Source organism: Hyaena hyaena, unplaced genomic scaffold (genome assembly GCF_003009895.1).
Source record: "Hyaena hyaena isolate Hyena2069 unplaced genomic scaffold, ASM300989v1 scaffold_126, whole genome shotgun sequence".
NCBI classification, from domain to species: domain Eukaryota; kingdom Metazoa; phylum Chordata; class Mammalia; order Carnivora; family Hyaenidae; genus Hyaena; species Hyaena hyaena.
The window spans coordinates 765,824-786,189 of NW_024080759.1; the positions used below are offsets into that span (position 1 = coordinate 765,824).

At 38.4% G+C, this 20,366-nt stretch overlaps 1 protein-coding gene across 2 annotated transcripts in view; it reads left to right on the forward strand.

The window, feature by feature from the left end:
• The window catches only part of ITGB6 (integrin subunit beta 6), a 77,401-nt gene extending 57,373 nt beyond the window's left edge, over positions 1-20,028 (forward strand). For both annotated transcript variants that reach the window (XM_039237547.1, XM_039237548.1), the window contains 4 exons: positions 858-955; positions 6,536-6,655; positions 12,471-12,637; positions 19,930-20,028. In XM_039237547.1, the coding sequence (XP_039093478.1) occupies positions 858-955; positions 6,536-6,655; positions 12,471-12,637; positions 19,930-20,028 (484 nt within the window). The remainder of the gene's footprint in view (positions 1-857; positions 956-6,535; positions 6,656-12,470; positions 12,638-19,929) is intronic.
• The last annotated feature ends 338 nt before the right edge of the window (positions 20,029-20,366 follow it).

The following is a 20,366-nucleotide window of genomic DNA, read 5'->3' on the forward strand; positions in this document are numbered from 1 at the left end:
AGGGGAAGGCGGGTGATGGGCATAGAGGAGAGCACCTAGGTTGAGCACTGGGTATTACATGGAAACCAAATGGACAATAAACTATTAAAAAAGAAAAGAAAAGAAAACTTTGCTGTATTGTACTCCAAACAGAATCTGGTTATAAAGTGATTTGTAGCATAAGATTAATTCAAAGTCTAAGTTTTACTCTGCTGCATAGATATCATTAGAGAAGCTTAATTCCTGGACTGTTCTTAGAAATATACTTTTCTGTAAGTAGAGTTCATTTACTAAAAAGCCCATGTTAATGAGGATCCAAGCTGTAACCTCAGCATTTAAAAATACCCCTGTGAGGCTTAGACTCATTCAAAATAGTTACAGACAAATGAATCTTTGAAATAGCCTTTCATGATATGTATGAATTCTTAGAATTCTTAAAACAGATGATTTCTGTTAAGAAATTCAAACTTTGTATAGTCATGAATCATATTTTAGCAGCGTAAACCTTTTCCAGGAAAATGTAAAATGAACAACAACAAAAAAAAACCCTAAATCAAACACCAAAATAAGTTTGTCTTATTACTGGGGTTTTTTTGTTTGTTACTTAACCAATCAAAGGCAATTAGAGACAGATGAGGATAACAGCTACTGTCAAGGCTGGCTCGTGAAACACTGATTACTAAGTGGAATCAGAATAAAGCAGTTTCCTCTTGAACATCACTCAAATATCTTTCTGAAAATAACAAAAGCAACATCCTCTATGAGACATTCCTAGAGCACGAACCACAGTAACAGCATTAAAGCATTAAAGCAATAACCCAGCTGCATATGTTTTCCAACAACATGAACTGATAAACTCTACTGAATAATGTTCACAGGAGCTGCATTGAATGCCACCTGTCTGCCGATGGCCAGGCCCGAGAAGAATGCGTTGAAAAATGCAAACTAGTTGGTGCGACCGTCAATGAAGCAGAAGGTTATATTTGTCTTCAATTACTTTCTTTGTCTTTACATAGGTCTTGAGAGACAGAAACACCGTGAAGGGCTTTTTAGTAACTCGACCTCATTTGAACCAGGGCATTAGTTCAACATTAATTTTGTTGTTGTTGTTTTATTTATTTATTTTTTGAGAAACAGTGAAAGGGGCAGAGAGAGGGAGAAAGAGAATCCCAAGAAGGCTCTCCACTGTCAGCATAGAGCCTGATGCGGGGATGGAACCCATGAACTGTGAGATCATGACGTGAGCTGAAACCGAGTAAGATGCTTAACTGACTGAGCCACCCAGGTGCCCCAGCAACATTAGTTTATAAGAGTAAACACATTCCATGAGTCTAAAAACATGATGGTTTGGGATACAAGCAATGTAAAGTCATAGCTATTCTATTTGGCTGTGGTTCTGTTGGCAAGTTCACCTCTGCTTAACAAAAAACAATTGCAGAGAATTCCAGAATGTTAATTTTTAATTAGAAAAGAAAATTTTAAAAATAGCTAAATGTTAATCTCTAAACCTGAAATCATCCTCTATCATTGGATTGCCCTATTTGAAAATGGGAGAAGGTGAAGTATAATAAGGGTTTCCTGGGAGCAAGTCTCAGTCATCAAGCATTTCTGGTTAGTAGCCATTTTTCCTCCACCACTTCTATGTGGTTTCGGAGCATAGGTGTTACAAGGCCACCCTTAAATCCTTGTTGTCTCACTTCTCCAAAATAAGAAGGGCCTGTTACCTTTAACTGCTAAGCAAATTCTGCTCTTGCTTTCACCTGTCATTTTACAATTTAATTACTTAAAATAAGATTATTTTTAATAGCAAAATGTCATCTCAAACATTTAAGTAGATTGTATTTTAGCTAGGAAGGCCATTTAAACAAATAATTTGTGGGGTGCCTGGGTGACTCAGTCGATGGAGCATCCAACTTCAGCTCAGGTCATGATCTCACAGTTCGTGGGTTCAAGCCCCATGTTGGGTTCTGTGCCTTCAGTTCAAAGCCTGGAGCCTGCTTTGGTTTCTATGTCTCACTCTCTCTCTCTGCCCCTTCCCTGCTTGCACTCTGGTCTGTTTCTCTCTCTCAAAAACAAATAGACACTTAAAAATTAATAAATAAATAATAAGCAAAATTAAAAAATAATTGTAAAGATGACTGGCTCCTCCTAAAGGAGGAGGATTCATTCAGTCTAGGGGGATTCATTTTTCCATCACCCCAAACTCTCTGCATTCGAATACTGCTCAGGCTGAACCACTGCCTACACACATGAGAGCCATGACCAAGATGTATCTCAGGTGAAGTGCAATAATCAAGACAATTTACGACACTCTAGGATATGTATCTTGAAGAAACAGAAATAGAATAGAGAAATTAATCCATGTCCAAAGTGGAATAAGTTAGTGGCATTTATTGTTTTGAAAATTATCTATATTGTTTTAAAATTGAGATTTCTGACTGTGCACAGTTGAATAAGCCTGCACAGAGGAGCAAGATTAGTGCTCATAAAACTCCTCTTTTGTGCTTTTCTGGTGACTAAAGATAAATATGCCAAATAGCCATAAATTGGACCAGATGGTATGTACCTTATGCTAATACTGAAAGCAAGATGCAGTAAAAGCACTGAGGAAAGTAGCATTTGTGGACTGTCCACATTAGTAACTGGTTCATAGGCACAGCATATCCTAAGGCTTCATTTCACAGCCAACAGTGGAGATATTTACCAAGTGTTTCTAAGAAATGGCTAAAAATTGCAGAAAAAAAAAGTCTTATAAATTACTAGAACACCATTCACCAGCAACATGGGGAATCTAATATGCCAAGGGGAAAAAGGGAATAAACCTTGGAAACATGTAAGTCATGTACAGAGTTACTATATTTAAATATACAGTTTTCAAGTAGATTATCATAAATACTTGGATTTGAGAGGAACACTGGGTCTCAAGTGGCATTCAAAATATTTGCATTATTCTTTTTGTGTAATTGGATAGATTATCTTCAAAATAGGGGACTACAATTATTTGTAACTCAGAAACTGAAAATATTAACTGGATTTCTAATACCATTTAAGGCACTAACCTTGTTGAATTTGAGAGAAAAACATATTTGTCAGCCTGTGAATTAAAAAGTTACTTTTCTGGGATGCCTGGGTGGCTCAATGGGTTGAGCATCCAACTCTAGATCCCAGGGTTGTGGGATCAAGCCCCTATGTCAAGTTTCACACTCAGTATGGAGCCTGCTTATGTCTCTCTCTCTCTCTCTCTCTCTCTCTCTTTCTCCCTCTCCCTCTCCCCCTCTCACTCTTTACCCCTCCCCTGCTTGTGGACTCTCTAAAATAAAAAACAAAAATAATTAAAAAGTCACTTTTTAAAAAAAATTTTTTATGTTTATTTATTCTTGAGAGGGAGAGAAATAGCATGAGCAGGAATGGGACAGAAAGAGAGGGAGACACAGAATCCAAAGACAGGCTCCATGCTCTGAGCTATCAGCACAGAGCCCGATGTGGGGCTCCAACCCACAAACCGCGAGATCATGACCTGAGCCAAAGCTGAAAGGTTAACCAACTGAGCCACCCAGACACCCCCAAAAGTCACTTTTCTAATGAGACTTTTATAAGTTCTATTTTAAGTTACTCAAACAGTTATGTCATTGATCACATCACCTTGAAATTATCCCCATCTATTTGCTCTCACATAGGATCTTCTCTCAGCCCCACCTACCCCGACAAGGATATGGAGAGTAAAGTAGAAGAGCATAATTTATAATCCAAATAAATTGTTCCTCAGGTGTGCCATGTGAGCATTTTAAAGACATGTGGCCTAACTTTACTCATTCCATTTTACTGAAAGATACTTTGTAATCTACTCCAACATTCATGTACTCAGAGCATTGTTACTCAAAGTGTGTTCCATGGGAACACTAATTCTGAAAGTGTTAAGTGGAAAATCGCATCCATGGTCATATAAATTTTGGAAATGGGGAGCTAAGCTTTTTGCTTATTTTCCAAGACTCCTGAGAAATTAGGCATATTGCATTAAATATGCATTGTGAATTTTCAGGAGATGCAAAAGAAAGAATTGGAGTAAGGAAGGATTCCCAAACTTGTTTGGCCACAGAACCCTTTTCTTTTTCCTTGGGAAACTGTTTCTCTGAGAACTACTGACTCAGCCCCAGAGCACAGGTCCTTAACACATAGTTGTCTTAATTCAGTGGTGCAGATGGTTTATATTTCTATATCCTTCCTGGACCTTCCTGGACGCTGGCCTCCTCACCCCCATTCTCACATTTCTTTCTTTTCTAAGTATAATTTCATGGACTCCCCAAGACTTTATATCACTGTATTATTCTAGAGCAGCACTGCTGGCACTCATAAAGGAGAGTCAAAAAGAAAGGTCCATTTCTTAATGAACAACAAAAGAAAACCTTAGCAGCTAATTATGCAAATCTCTAGCCCAAGCTGGACCCTTTCATTGCACATTCAATAATACCATTTTAATACCCAAACACTACAAAACTGGCTAAATCTAGAGTCATAACAGTCATGAAAAGGAGTGGTGAAGTAATTAAAACAAGAAGGGAGTCATGACGCAAAGGTCATATTAACAGTTCCATTAAAACTTAAATAATCCTGGTGAAGTAAATTAAGCCTCCCTGTGCTTCAGTGTAGCTCTTTAAAAGAAAATAAAAAAGCAGGATTAATATTACTGAAAAGAGTATTATAAGCTATCCACATATTTTCTACCTGAGAATAAAATGTTCCATTAAGTAAGCTTGGGAGGAACACAGTGGGTGTGCACTGTCATGGCAGAGAGGGAGAGAGGGAGAAAAAAAATGCATTCTCCACCTTGAAAAAGCATATTCTCCAAGACTTCATGAATTCTAGTTAATTGGAGTGGTCTGGCAGGAGGACATGTGGTAAAGGCCATCTAAAAGTGACCAAAGTATGAATTATACATGCAGGGCTATTGCATCCAATAACACACAAAATTACACAAACAACAAAAAAATCCACTGTTGCCTGGAGGTTCTCGAAGATCTAAATCAGATCACCTTTTTAAAAAATATTGTTAAACAACTCACTAAACTACACCCTCCTGTGCATACCACCAACGTCTGGAATCAGATAGCCAGGATGGGTCTCTGGAATCCTTATTTTAAAAACTCTCAGGTGATTTACAAGATCATAAACATTGGAATGACCCAGATGAGAATGATTTATAATTAGATTTCTTGATATTCTTATGTAAATAGATGCTTCTAATGGATTCAAAAGCAATTTTTTTCCACTTAAATTTATCATCTGAAATCCTATTAATAATGCTAAATGTTTTACTCATTCCTTTTTTTCATAGATAATACAGACATTCTTCTTATAGACCCTGACATGAGGATTTTATCTTATAAATCAAATGCTAAACCAACTTAATATCTTCCTTTCTGTGGCTACAGCATTGTTGAACAAAAAATAGCGTATTATTTACTTTGTTAGAATATGAGGAACACATATAGATTCTGTTTTATTAAAACTTATTTTTAAGGTAATGAGAAAAATTATAGGTCTAGCAAGAGTATATCTACGGTTATCTTGGAATGTCCCCAATATTCTGACTCAATGTGTCATATACTAATTTTGGATCATATGTCAAAATTTTAGGTTAAAAGCAAACAGTTGTTCCATTTACAGATTTCTGAAAAAAGTTTTTATATCATTTGTATCAAAAAACAATATCATTGCAATCCAACTTAGAAGATAGGGGAATTTTAAGCAAGATTTTTTTTTAATTTGGAAAATGCTACATAATTTTGGCATAGGTGCCAAACCTCTAAAACTTCTGATAAATGGTACTAACATTGTGGATTGACCATTTTACTATATTTTCAGTTTCTATAATGGAATTCATTTTCTGCCTCTTGAATAAGCTCAATAAAATTCTATTTGAAAAAGATTTGAACAAAAATGGATTATGTTTGTTTTTTTTAACTAACAAATGGGCTATACTGAATAGTAGGCAAGCTCAACTGTGTCCCTTTTAATCTGGGGTTTACTCTCCTCCTACTGGTCCCTGAGCATATAACACTTCAATGTCCATTTCCTGACATTAATTTATATTTACTGTTGTGACAATACATGACCATCAACTTGACTGTGGGAAAGGCCCCTTTAGAAGTATCAGTATCAGTTTGGGCTGTGCAGTCTTTTTCTGAAATGTAATCTAGGCTTCCTCCCAGATGCTCACAGCCAAGAGGAACATACAGCCCTCTCATTGCCACAATCAAGGCCATTCTATCCCAAGACAAGTAGGCTGCCTTCAAGTACTTTCAGTCTATTGAAATCCTTTCCCCATCAGTTTGACAAGTGCATTTGATGGTCAGTCCTGATTGACCACACCTGGAACTCTTCTGGAACATGAATAGAAACTAAAACCTCAGTGGTGGTAAAAATCCTATGTCTTTTTATTCCTATTCCGCAATGTTGAAAATTCCTATTTGCATATTAAAACTCAATACCACTTTGCTTTAAAAATAATCTCTTTTGGAATCTCATTTAATCTAATGAATGACTCCTTTATCTGCAGATTTTTCAAAGGATAGTTCTGTTCCCTGTTCTCTGCAAGGAGAAAATGAATGTCTTATTACATTCCTAATAACTACAGATAATGAAGGGAAAACCATCATTCACAGCATCAATGAGAGAGGTGGGTGGCATACCTTCCATTGTCAATGGTAAGTGATACTATGTGGGAGAGGAAGAAACAACCACTTTGGGTAGCTTTCCAGGAAAGACATTTCCAGAATTTTGATGGAGTGCTTCTACTTTCCCAGGGATTGAAATATACTTGTTGAAAGGTTTGATATGTTCCAATGTCTGTTACTTAGACTACAAAACAAGAGGAGTATATTTGTACCAATCATCATCTCCCCAAAAGCTGGCTGATGGTTTGTAGAAAGATGGACTGATTAAATGCAATGTAAGCAAAAGATATATCTTTAAGAAAGGCCAACAGGGAGAAGCATAATAGTCTAAAAGGATGAGATTTTCATCAGGCAAATCTTGGCTCAAATCCTGCTCTACCACTTAATAGCTGCTTGACATTCTGGAAGATACTTGCCTCTGAGTTTCTCTTCATCTGTAAAATGGGAATAATAATAGTACCTTCTTCTTTTTTTTTTTTTTTTTTTTTTTTAAATGTTTTTTATTTATTTCTAGGAGAGAGAGAGAGACAGCGTGAGCAGGGGAGGGTCAGAGAGAGAGGGAGTGACAGACTCTGAAACAGGCTCCAGGCTCAGAGCTGGCAGTCAGCACAGAGCCCGACGCGGGGCTCGAACCCACGAACCGCGAGATCATGACCTAAGCGAAAGTCGGACGCTTAACCGACTAAGCCACCCAGGCGCCCCTAATAGTACCTTCTTCTAAGGGTTGACTCAAAGATTAAATGGAATAATGCATATAAAACATGTACCAATTCATAACCTACAATAATGGGTCATTGAGTCAGAAAAGACATGAAAGAGGAAGTGAAGAAGGAAGTGAGCCCCAAAGAAAGTCAGGGTCCATAGCTTCTTAGATTTTCAACATACCAACTCATGGAGTTTGCTCAGGACTTGGGAAGCTCTCAAGTAAAAATCTCAAAAATCACACAGAGAAGTTTATATTAAATAGAAAATACTGGAAAAGATACTTTTGTTGAGAAGTTTTAAATTTTAGTATCAGACTCACCTGAGGAGCTTGCTAAAATGCCTGCATTCTGAGTCTGCATGTGTGATGTGTGGCCCCGAACTCTGCATTTTAACACTACTCTGCTACAGATGGCTTCAAAACCTCCCTGGTTGCATTCTTAGATATTCACAAGTGCCTCACCTTTTCTGTCTTCAATTAATGATGTGTTCCTAAATCTTTCTGGCAGAAATGACAGCTGCATTAAATCAGATCTCTCCAGCTCTTGTCAGCAACCTCCTCCTTCTCCCCTCAAAAGCTTGGAGCCTAAGTTCTGCCCCAAACAACAGCTAAGGACAGGCTAGCAGGCAGATGTATTTTGTTGTGTGCACTTGCTTATCATTGTGTTGACAAAATATTAAGTCCCAAATTTGAAACCAAGAATATCAAACTGCCATCACTAAAGTGTGTAAAAGCCAAAGCAATACCAAAGTAACCAAAAAGTAATTTCAAGAAACTATAAACCAACCAAGAAAACATGATTAGAAAAATATCACAGTATAGTGTTGAAGGTCAATGGGAGGTAGAAGTCAACACAATACAAGATACAAGGGTATCACACATCTTGTATCAAGATTGTGACCTTGGCCTTGAAGCTCAGGTGGGCAGAGTGCACCTGGAGACTTGCTCTTGAAAATCTCATATGAATCAACCTCTTTGAAATGCATATATAAAATGCTTTGCAGAGGCCATTAGTTAAGGAAATTTAAGGTGAATTCTGCTCCACAAGGAAGAATAGTACAAAAAACTTGCCTCCTCATTATGTGTTTTATAAAGCCAGATTTTTGAACTATACCCCCAATCCTCTATTTGTAACCATGGCAGTGGCTTTAGCAAGTTCTCCTGAAATATAATATTGATTCCATTGGAAAAACTAGTTTCAAACAACAAAAATGAACTTCCAGAATTGTTTTTAATTCAGGGGCTTTTGTATCTGTAGGTTTGAGTTTTATTTTGAGTATGTGGGGGGGGAGGGGGGCTGGGGAGGAGAGAGAGAGAGGAGAACATGCCTTTGGCTGACAAATGTCTCCTCATTACCAAACTGTTGGGGTTTTTTTTTTTGTGTGTGCTTCCACACAATCCGAGTGGCACATAAACATGCCGTCCTTCTGAAAGTACTCAGACTCCCTGATGACTTTTTATTAAGGCTTTTTATTCTCCCTATGCTTTTGTAGTAGGGAAAAGTGAGGGGAAAATTACCTCCTTGAGGCTTAACAGAAGTCACCTGACAGTTCCAAAGATGCTTCTCCCTGGAAAATATTCCTGTTCCTGGGTAGGCCCTAAACTTACAGAGGCCCTAAGAGCAGAGCCTGTCCGGGAATCTGCAGGCTCTTCTCACAACTGTAAGACCAGAGAATCCCATGGCCATAGATCAGAGGCAAGGATAGAAGGAGGAAGTGGAGTCTAAGGATTTCGACAGTCCTACAAACAAGGTTTAAAAGAAACCAAGTGAACAGTCACCATCAGTGTGTGTGGATGTAGGGAGAGCTTTGCTCATTTTTCTTACATCTGGAAGAACTTTCAGAGTATAAAAGCCACATTTATAAAAGCCACAGTCAAGAAATGACATTGGGGGGCTGGGGGCGTCTGGGTGGCTCAGTCAGTTAAGCATCCAACTTCGGCTCAGGTCATGATCTCACAATTTGTGAGTTTGAGCGCCGTGTCAGGTTCTGTGCTGACAGCTCAGAGTCTGGAGCCTGCTTCGGATTCTGTGTTTCCCTCTCTCTCTCCCCCTGGCCTGCTCATGCTCTGTCTCTCTCCTTCAAAAAAATAAATAAACATTAAATTTTAAAAAATGACATTTGGGAGCCTTCCTGGCAGGGATGCGGATGTGAATGTTATACCCACAGTTTCCAACATGGATGGTCCAGGTCCTTGAAGTCTTGAGAATAGAAGAGGAAGAAGACTGTATTTGTAGGAATAGGAATAGGAATAAGAATAAGAATAAAAGAATAAGAATAAGAATAAAAATAGCAGCTGTCATTTATTGAGCCTTTACTAATGCCTTTTGCCAGGTATTGTTCTATATGCTTTACGTGCATTAATTCTTTTAGCCCCCTCAATGTAACAACCATATAAAGCAAGTATTGCTATTATTTCCATTTTACAGATAAGGAAATTGAAGCAGAAAAAGTTAAAAGGTGTGTTAGGTCTTGCAGCAATTAAGTACCAGCGCTGGTTAGGGAATTCTGGCAGTCTGGCCAAGAGCCCAGGCTCCTAACTACTGTGCTATACTGCCTCCCACTGGCTGTATGATCATAATAAATACTTGGCTCCCAAAAATATGTTAGATCAACACCAACAGAAGTATGTAACTTAAAATTTTCTAGTAACCTCACTAAAAAGTCAAAATCTGGTGCAATGAATTTTAGTCATGTTTAATTTAATCTGGTCTATCCGGAATATTGTCATTTAGCATGTAATCAATACAATAATTATTGAGATGGTTCATTTTTTCCATACTAAGTCTTCACAATCAGTGTGTATTTTGTACTTACCACACCACCTAATTCAGAAAAGTCACGTTTCCATGTTCAGTTAGCTGCATGTGACAGAGCTAAAAGATTGGCAGTACTGGGAACCCAGGACCTTAGAATTAGGTGGCAGTGGCCAGGACTCGACAGGCAACACTGCACACTGTGGTGGAGATGGCCCTCTTCTCCCACATAGAAATATGTCTTTAGTCTGAGCGTTTCAGGAAATAATGAGAGTATAAACAGTGGGGATTTCTATTGTGTAATACCTGCCCTGATACATGGGCTGAAATCTTTTCTTGAGAAATGTATAATTTCTCAAGGTATAATGCATTCTCAATGTATAAATGTACAATGACTCTGAGTTCTTAAAAAATTTTCTCTGCCAGGCCATGGCTGTTCCTCCTTTATTTATTCTCTACCGGAGAGCCCTCCTAATTCACATTCTGGCAACAGGGTCTTAGTAAGCTTCATCTTGCTTTCAGCAAGAGCATGCTATGTCCCACCCCAGACATTTCGTCATGAAAGACACAGCCAGTGCATATTCTTACTGACACATGCCTGCCAGTTTCTTTGCAGGAGTGTTGCTAACGTTTTAGAAGCAGCCCTGGTTCATTTGCTCTGCTAGAAAGTCATTAGATCTTCATACTGGAGTAGCCATTTCATTAGCTCCTTTACTTATTTCTGCAAAATCTCCTTACCTGGTTTTTTGCCCAAGGAACAACAGTGTCTGAGGCCAGGCATCATGCTGTTGTGGGGCCATTAGTCCTGCTCAAATTCAGATCAGCTATAGATCCTTACCTTTAAAGCAGCATCACCCATTCTGTGTGTATGACTCTCCTAATTGAATATCTAAAAGCAATAAGAGTTAGGATAAACTAAGCATGATTCATTTCCTCCCCCAGATATCTCAGATTTGCCTCACTTCTGAGGCAGAGGGAGGGAGATACTTAATGATAATTTTTATGTGAGATTTTTTTCCTCATGAAAGCAAGGGGAGAGCTTAATTATAATGTTTCATTAAGAAATGTATCATCTCTCAGGCATATTGCAAGAATTATTAGTCATTCTGCTGTCAATGAGGGAAGGCACTGTGTAATTGTGAAATTATATTAATATCATCAATAGAGTCAAAATAACATTTCATAAAATGTTCAAGTTGAAAGAACTATACGGAAAGTCTAGTTTCCCAAACTTCCCTTGTGATAAGAATCACTTGCGATACTGCTAGTAATAAAGAAATCTGTGGCTCCACTAAGAGGCACTGAGTCAGAATCGCTGGGAAGGGCTCTAGGAGGCAATGGGTTTGTTTTTTTATTAAATTTTTAAACATTGTTATTTATTTTTGAGAGACAGAGATAGAGCGTGAGCAGGGGAGGGGCAGAGAGAGATAGAGGGAGACACAGAATCTGAAGTAGGCTCCAGGCTCTAAGCTGTTAGCACAGAGCCCAACGGAGGGCTGGAACTCACCAACTGAGAGATCATGACCTAAGCAGAAGTCAGACGCTTAGCTTAGCTGGCTGAGTCACCCAGGCGCCCCCCTGGAAGCTGTGGGTTTAATAAGCATAAGCACCTGAGCTCAATCTTATCCTCAGGGAAGTTAAGGGAACATTGAAGAACTACACCTTTGTTTGCTGGATGAGGGTCCCGGAACCCAGAGAGATTGAAGGACTTGATGGATTTCAGACAGCTACATCAGATGGGTATTGAACCCACCTCTCCTGACCCCAGTCCAGGAACTTTTCAGGACACCAGAGCACTACATTAGTGTTAAAATAAAACTAATAGCCATCATTGTCTTTGATTTTAAAAAAAGAGGCAGCAGCAAGTAGTAAACTTCTCAGGGAGCGGGTTTTATGTAATTTTGAATATAATCTCCTAGACAGTTCATGTTTCAAGGAAATCCATAAAAATGTAGTATCGTGTGTATATGTGTGTGAATGTGTGCACACATATACATTTCATTTCTACTCTATCCTATCCAGAAGAGACCATTTTTAGTAATTAAACGATGGTCTTTTTCATGGTCTTTTATATGTTGTGTGTACTGATCCTCTTTCTTGGATTCTAACTCTTTTTGAGTCAGCAATTCAAGTATATATCTGTTTGCTTGAAATAACCAAACTTTATCTTTTGATCTACTGCATAGGAATAGTGCTATCCTTCAACAAGTAACTCATTTTTTTAATTCATCAAAACAAAACTTGTTACAATTTACCCTCTACTGGAGAAAAAGCATAGTTGGAAAATTTAATGAGAAACGTTTTCTCTACCTCACAAGATTATACTATCTTCTTAATATAATTTTCTTTGTTTCCACAGACTGCCCAAAGCCCCCAAACATTCCCATGATCATGTTGGGGGTTTCACTGGCTATTCTTCTCATTGGGGTTGTCCTACTGTGCATTTGGAAGCTGTTGGTGTCATTTCATGATCGTAAAGAAGTTGCCAAATTTGAGGCAGAACGGTCTAAGGCCAAGTGGCAAACGGTACGTAAACACTTGGGGGCTATCCCTTGTCTCCGGGAGAAAGTGACTCATGAAAGAAATGGGTGTCAGCTTTCTTCTGCTCTAAAAGAGAGTGATTTCACTGATTCTTTCCCTAACCTCTCACCATGTCCCTAACAGCTTTGAAGGAACCTAGATAGCTATCTGGAACCCAGATAGAGCTCATAGCATGCATTTGTCTCTCAGTGCAGTAGGGATTTCCCCCACTCTGAAGAGTTTCATGGAACTCCTTATATACAGTTTAAGGACATCAAGGAGATACATTTAATCATTACCACCAGGAGGATCATTCAGGCCCCTCTTAATAAAGTATAGGTGCTGTATTTATTTATTTATTTATTTTTTACAAATAGTTTATTGTCAAATTAGTTTCCACATAACACTCAGTGCTCATCCCCACGAGTGTCCTCCTCCATGCCCATCACCCCCTCCCCCCCACATCCATCAGTCCTCAGTTTTTGTCAGCATTCAAGAGTCTCTCATGGTTTGCCTCTCTCCCTTTCCCCCACCATTTGCACCCTTCTTCTCCCCCTTGTTCCTCCGTCAAGTTCCTCCTAATCCTCCTATACGTGCAAACATATGGTATTTGTCCTTCTCTGCCTGACTTATTTCGCTCAGCATAACACCCTCAGGGTCCATCCATGTTGCCACACATGGCCAGATTTCATTGTTTCTCATTGCCATGTAGTATTCCATAGTATAGATAAACCACATCTTCTTGATCCATTCGTCCGTTGATGGACACTTAGGCTCTTTCCATGTTTTAGCTATTGTGGAGAGTGCTGCTATGAACATTGGGGTACATGTGCTCCTATGCATCAGCATTTCTGTATCCCTTGGGTAAATTCCTAGCAGTGCTATTCCTGGGTCATAAGGGAGTTCTATTGTTAGTTTCCTGAGGAACCTCCACACTGTTTTCCAGAGGGGCTGTACCCGTTTACATTCCCACCAACAGTGGAGGAGGGTGCCCGTTTCTCCACATCCTCGCCAGCATCTAGAGTTCTCTGATTTGCTCATTTTAGCCACTCTGACTGGCGTGAGGTGGTATCTCAGTGTGGTTTTGATTTGTATTTCCCCGATGACGAGGGATGCTGAGCATCCTTTCATGTGTCTGTTGGCCATCTGGATGTCCTCTTTGGAGAAGTGTCTGTTCATATCTTCTGCCCATTTCTTCACTGGGTTGTTTGTTTTTCGGGCGTGTAGTTTGGTGATTTCCTTATAGATTCTGGATATTAACCCTTTATCTGATATGTCATTTGCAACTATCTTTTCCCATTCCGTTGGTTGCCTATTAATTTTCTGGGTTGTTTCCTTGGCTGTGCAGAAGCTTTTAATCTTGATGAGGTCCCAATCATTTATTTTTGCTCTTGATTCCCTTGCTTTTGGGGATATGTCAAGTAAGAAGTTGCTGCGGTGGAGGTCAAGGAGGTTGTTTCCTGCTTTCTCCTCTAGGGTGTTGATAGTTTCCTGTCTCACGTTCAGGTCCTTTATCCATTTTGAGTTTATTTTTGTGCATGGTGTGAGAAAATGATCTAGTTTCATTCTTCTGCATGTTGCTGTCCAATTCTCCCAACACCATCTGTTAAAAAGGCTGTCTTTTTCCATTGGATATTCTTTCCTGCTTTGTCAAAGATCAGTTGGCTGTATACTTTTGGGTCCACTTCTGAGTTCTCAATTCTGTTCCATTGGTCTATGTGTCTGTTTTTGTGCCAATACCATACTGTCTTAATGATGAAAGCTTTGTAGTAGAGGCTAAAGTCTGGGATGGTGATACCTCCCGTTTTGGTTTTATTTTTCAGTATTACTTTGGCTATTCGGGGTCTTTTGTGGTTCCATACAAATTTTTGGATAGTTTGTTCTAGTTTTGAGAAGTATGCTGGTGCAATTTTGATTGGAATTGCATTGAATGTGTAGAGTGCTTTAGGTAGTAATGACATCTTAACTATATTTATTCTTCCTATCCATGAGCATGGAATGTTTTTCCATTTCTTTGTGTCTTCTTCAATTTCCTTCATAAGTTTTCTATAGTTTTCATCATACAGATCTCTTGTATCATTGGTTAGGTTTATTCCTAGGTATTTTATGGTTTTTTGTGCAATTGTGAATGGGATATAGGGGCTGTATTTAAACACTTCCATAGATCAGTTGTGTTATAGCCAATAGAATAATGTTCATGAGCAATATGACAGGTCATGCCAATTTCTATAGAAATACTCATTACTTATAATAGCTTACAATGCCAAACTGAGAAGATTTTTAAAATATCATTCAGTTAGTTCTTCTCAATAACAAATTTTAAACAACTACCTGAAAAATACCTAAGAAGTGTCAACCTTTAAATATGTGTACTCAATGCATATAATTTATGTGTCTCCTCTTCACATTAGACAAACAGAAAACAGGACTCCAATTTTCTGTGTTTCTTTTCCACAGGAGAGATAATTACATTTCTAGAGGGACATAGGAATAATTTCATGGTTTTAATTTCATCTTTCTATTTCTAATGGTGTGCCCAGCTATCTAATAGCAATTATCTTACATTGCTGATTCTAAAAACAGTGATTTCACTGGAGATAATACAGGCAAACACAATGCTGTTTTGTGTTCATCTGCCCAAATAAGTTGATGTTAACACAGTTTTTTCCCTTTAATTATATAGTGGTATCCTCAATTCTTAAAGCAAATGCAATTTCTGTTTTGGATAAATTTGTCTTGATGAGGGTTGCTTATTTTGAAGTAATGCTAAGATACAGCACAAGACAGTGGACAACAAAAATTTTCAGCTACTTCATCTTCGTATTAAAAATACCTTTACACACAACAACCAAACTCAATACGTGGATCTTGTTTTGATCCTGATTTGAACAGTCCAACTGTAAAAATACATTTCTTGGACACCCGGAAGGAGGATAATGTAGACTTGGTATTAGAATAATAGCAAGGAATTATGATTAATTTGATTAGGTAAGATGATGGGATGATGACTTTGCTAGAAAATATCCATATTTTGAAATGAAAGGAAATGAAGATTAGGTTTGCTTTGAAATAATTTAGCCAAAAGAGTGAAGGGGATAGTGGGGCCACCTGGGTGGCTCTGTCGGTTGAGCATCTGGCTCTTGATTTTGGTTCAGGTCATGATCTCACAATTTGTGGGATTGAGGCCCCTGTCAGGCTCTGTGCTGACAGCATGGGGTCTGCTTGGGACTCTCTGTCTGTCTGTCTGTCTCTGTCTCTCAAAATAAACTTTAAGAAAAATCCACATTAAGAGGGAAGGGGATAGTGGAGCAGGTGTGGCAAAATCTTGATCATTGTTGAATCTGGGTGATGGATCTATAGAGGTTTGTCATATAGCTTTCCTCTTCTTTTTCCTCTTCTTTTCCTCTTTCTTTTGTTCAACCAAATAGCAGTAGTTGGTTGAACAACACCAGTCCTGTGAAGCAGTCTTAATAATCCCATTTTGAATGTAAGTGAACGGAGGCTCAGAGAAGTTAAGGGACTTCCCAAACGTTTTGGTCCATGGTGGAGCTGAAATCCTAACTGCAGCTTTCTCCCAACCACAGCCTTGACCCTCCTAAAAATAATAAGCAGGTGTTCTACAAACAAGCACTTGAGCAATTATGTGATGTGTGTCTACTAACCAGCACATTTTAATGTTCTCATACAAAGGTATGAGTACTGACAAATGATTAATATCTTTAAAATAACATTTTAATTAACAGTTAATTTCCCCAAAACATGCATTGTGTTCCCTCAGGAGGAAGAACATGACTGACATTCAAATGCTGATTTTTATTGTTTCTTCATGTAAAATGGAACAAAAATATGCATTAAACAGATAAAATCATAAATGAAAAATATTATTCCCCAGTTAAACTGAGTTTCTTTGAATAACAACTGTTTGATGTTCTTGACTAGATAATAACTGAGTAATAATTATTCACTTGGATGCAAAAGAGGTTTAATTCAAATAATTCAATTCAAATTTCACTAATATATCCTATTGAAAATAAAAATATGTTGTTCAGTGCATTCATTTTGGGTTCCTCAGTTTGATTCCATTTTTAATCTAAAAACCATTTCTTCCTGAAGAACTGAACTTGACTGGTCATAGGGGAGGGCTGGATTTCCTGACCCATAGGCCTCTATTGGACTCTAAAGGTGACAGAGCTCAAGACAAGAAAGAGCTTAGTTTCTTGCCTCTTGAAACATTTCATCATAACCATAAAGAAAGGTTACCTTTTATTATACTTTTAAAAATAACCTCCCCATCCATATTTTTATGAAAACACAAAGGGAAGATATTTAAATTCATCTTTGATTAGACATTTTTTTCTAGGATGACAAGTCATTAACTAGAGGGAAAAAATGTTCAGTCTGACATTTCTTGCAGTCATGGATTGATTTTGTACTGTGCTAAGCAAATCAGGTCTGCATTTGGCAGTTAGGCAATCATTAAGAGAGCTGTGGGTCATGACAAAGAGCTTTCTTATTACCACTTTTTCAAACTCCAGAAATATGCCACTGCATTTACAAAATCCTCAGCCTAAATTAGCACTCCCAGACTTTTGGGGAAATCAGCCTGGTCACCCCAGATCGTTGGGGGAAAACCCAACCTTGTCTAAACAGTGAAGGGATTCAGCTGAAATGGAGAGCCAAGGCTGTATCTTAGCTGGAAACCTGTAGGAAAGTTGCCACCTGCATGGCCTAGAGGAGGCAGTACTACACATTGCCGTACTTTTTTCTGAACTTACTTTTTTTTGAACTTATTGTCCTGAGTCTTGATCTTCAGCTGAGGGCAGGAAACACAACTGCTTCCCAGCAATATGTACTTGCTGCTTCTCCACCTTTCAAATCCCACCTTTCACTCTTGCTATGGTGAGGTCTGCTTCAGCCATCATGCCCAAGCCCTACAATTAGGTTTGTAAGACACCCCCTGAATACAGTTGCTTAAAAATACAGAATGAAAACTGCAATCAAAATTAATAGTCATCTAAATGTTTACTAAATAATATCATGTATTCATTTAATTGTAACTTAAGTCACCTTTATAGTGCAATAAATTATACTTAGTGTGGAATGTGGATGCATTTTAATATGTTTGACATGGCATGGGATGAGGTTCACAAAAGAGTTCCTGGTCCTATGAAGATCTAAGCTGGCCTTACTTGCAGCCCACTTACTCTTTCAGAGTATATTTTCTCTTCCCTAAGTCTTCCTCTTCCTCCAGGACTTGGCATCCCTAACCTGCACTTATTTTGCCACTTTTCCTCTTTGATTGAGTCCTTTATTTTTCTGTAACCAACTTAAACTTAATAGTTGTAGTCTTTAAAACTTAATAGAATTCATACATGATCTTTGTTTCCAAACAAGACTCTACCTGCACTTAACACTATATTAGTGGCCCTTCACTCTCCAAATTCCAGGTTCTTATGGCAGCAGGACTAAATAATGACTGGAAGGTTCTCAGAATTATCCAGAGTGACTTTAAGAGTAGAGGAGTATGGTGACTTGGCCTTCATTCATCATCCACCTTTAAGGAGGCTGTTTTCTATTAGTGCTCATGACTGAGATAGCATCTCTTTCTAAAGGCACATAAACAAAGGTAACATGTTACTCAGTCAGAGGTCAGGTTACTGGCTCTGGGCAACATAGAAGTGAGTGTAGGTGTGATTCCTCCTCACAATAAAGACACTCTGGCAAATGCAAGGGCAACAAGTGGAAGGCCCAGGAATGTTTTTCAATTTTATTCAGTTCTTCTGAGAACTGACAGAGAGAAATGTTCTGGGAAAGCAAATACAGCTGTGTTCGAAATCTATACGTAGAACTTGCTACCATCTTTACAATGTGTAGGATAAAGAGACCAAAATATAAGATTAAGTAATTTGGAAGGTCAGAGGTGATACCTAGACTGCATACACAAGCAGAAGTGGGGTTGGAAATGCTAAATGTGAAAGCTTCCAGGGGAAAATATCTTTATAACCCTCCCCCAAACCTAAAGAAAATGAAATTCCAAATTGAGGAAGAGGTAGAAATAAGAACTAATATTACACGGCATTTATTGAGCACTGAATATGTGTCAGGGACTGTGCCAAAGTATACTTTATGGATGAAGTAAACACATTGTAATCCCTCATGTAAACGAGGATACCAAGACTCAGAATTGCTTAACTGAGGTCATGTGGTAGAGCTGGGTTTGAACCTGGGGTGTCTGACATCAAAGCCTGTGTGGTCAACTGTCAGGGTGCGTCCTGCTCTCTTGCTAAGACAAGAGAGAACGTTAGACCCAGAGTCTATTACAGTAAACCTTGGAAAGTGGGCGATAAGAAACTGCACCTTACACAGGTGCCTGCCTGGAGCAATTCAACCAATGGAGAGAAATTGGAGGATCAAGCTTGGTATTTCTTTAAACGCTTACAGAACCTGGCTCCTTCTGGTCCTGGTGATGGCACATAGAAGCACATCTACACCTTAAAGAGCACAGCTGAATTATCCAGACATTGGCATAAATCCTCTGCACTTCCCCAAAGGCAAAGCCATCTTGCCTGACCTGCGCTGGGACCTGGACTCCATCATGAGCCCAGTATCCCACACATCAGTCCTGGTGACTCTCTGCTTCACACACTGCTATTCTCTAGGAAGCACATGCTACCTAATTCTTTCACTCTCCAGAGCAGGTGTTCACTGTCCTAGGCTTCTCCCAATACTGGCTAGATGTTTCTCCTGAATTTTGATCTCATTTTAGCAAGATTATTTGTACCCTGTGTGATACCTCTCACCAGCAATACATCTCTTAAAGGCTGATACTATGTCATCCATCTTTGTATGCTTCTACAAGTGCACTTTTCCCATTTTTACTTTATATTTCACTTTGGGGCCACCATATGGTTCATTCTATTCATTCAGTAAATACTGAGTGCCTGCTGTTGGCTAGGCACTGTTTTCAACTCTAGTAAAATAGCAGTGAAGAAAACAGCCAAAGTCTGGTTTTCTATCCGTAAATTAGTGTGTTTCCAAACAGGGTCAGATTTTTATGATACATATATGGCACTGGTTTTGCATATTAAAAATTTAAATAAAGAGGTATAACTTTTTAAATGCTAAAATAATATATGAAATTATATATGAATATATTGAATATATGAAATTAATCAAAATTATTCAAATGGCTTCCAACCTTGAGCCTGACTCTCTTCTTCTAATTTATACTGTACAATAAAATTATTCAGATATATTAAAACCATGTAATAATATGTACATACTTTCTTCCTTTTTAGGGAACCAATCCACTGTATAGAGGCTCCACCAGTACCTTCAAAAATGTAACATATAAACACAGGGAAAAACAAAAGATGGACTTGTCCACAGATGGATAGAACTACTTCATGCACAAAAAAGTCTGCTTCACTGATACGAAATGTTAATGCACTATTTAATTTTTCTTTTTTGTGGCTTTAAAATGAGGTTGGTTTAAGATAATAATAGGTCATTTGGAGATCAGTCATTGTCTGTATGAAGGTTAGAGACTGTGTTGGCAGGTTCAAAATAATCAAGAAGAGAAATATCCTTAGCAAAGGCGTGACTTTGGGGATCATTGAGGAATACTAACTCTGTTGCATTAATGCCTCAAAAAATCATCAAAATGACACATGGGGGCCTGATTTGCATTTGAAAAATGTTTGAAATTAGAATCTCATTTGTTGCAAGAATATAG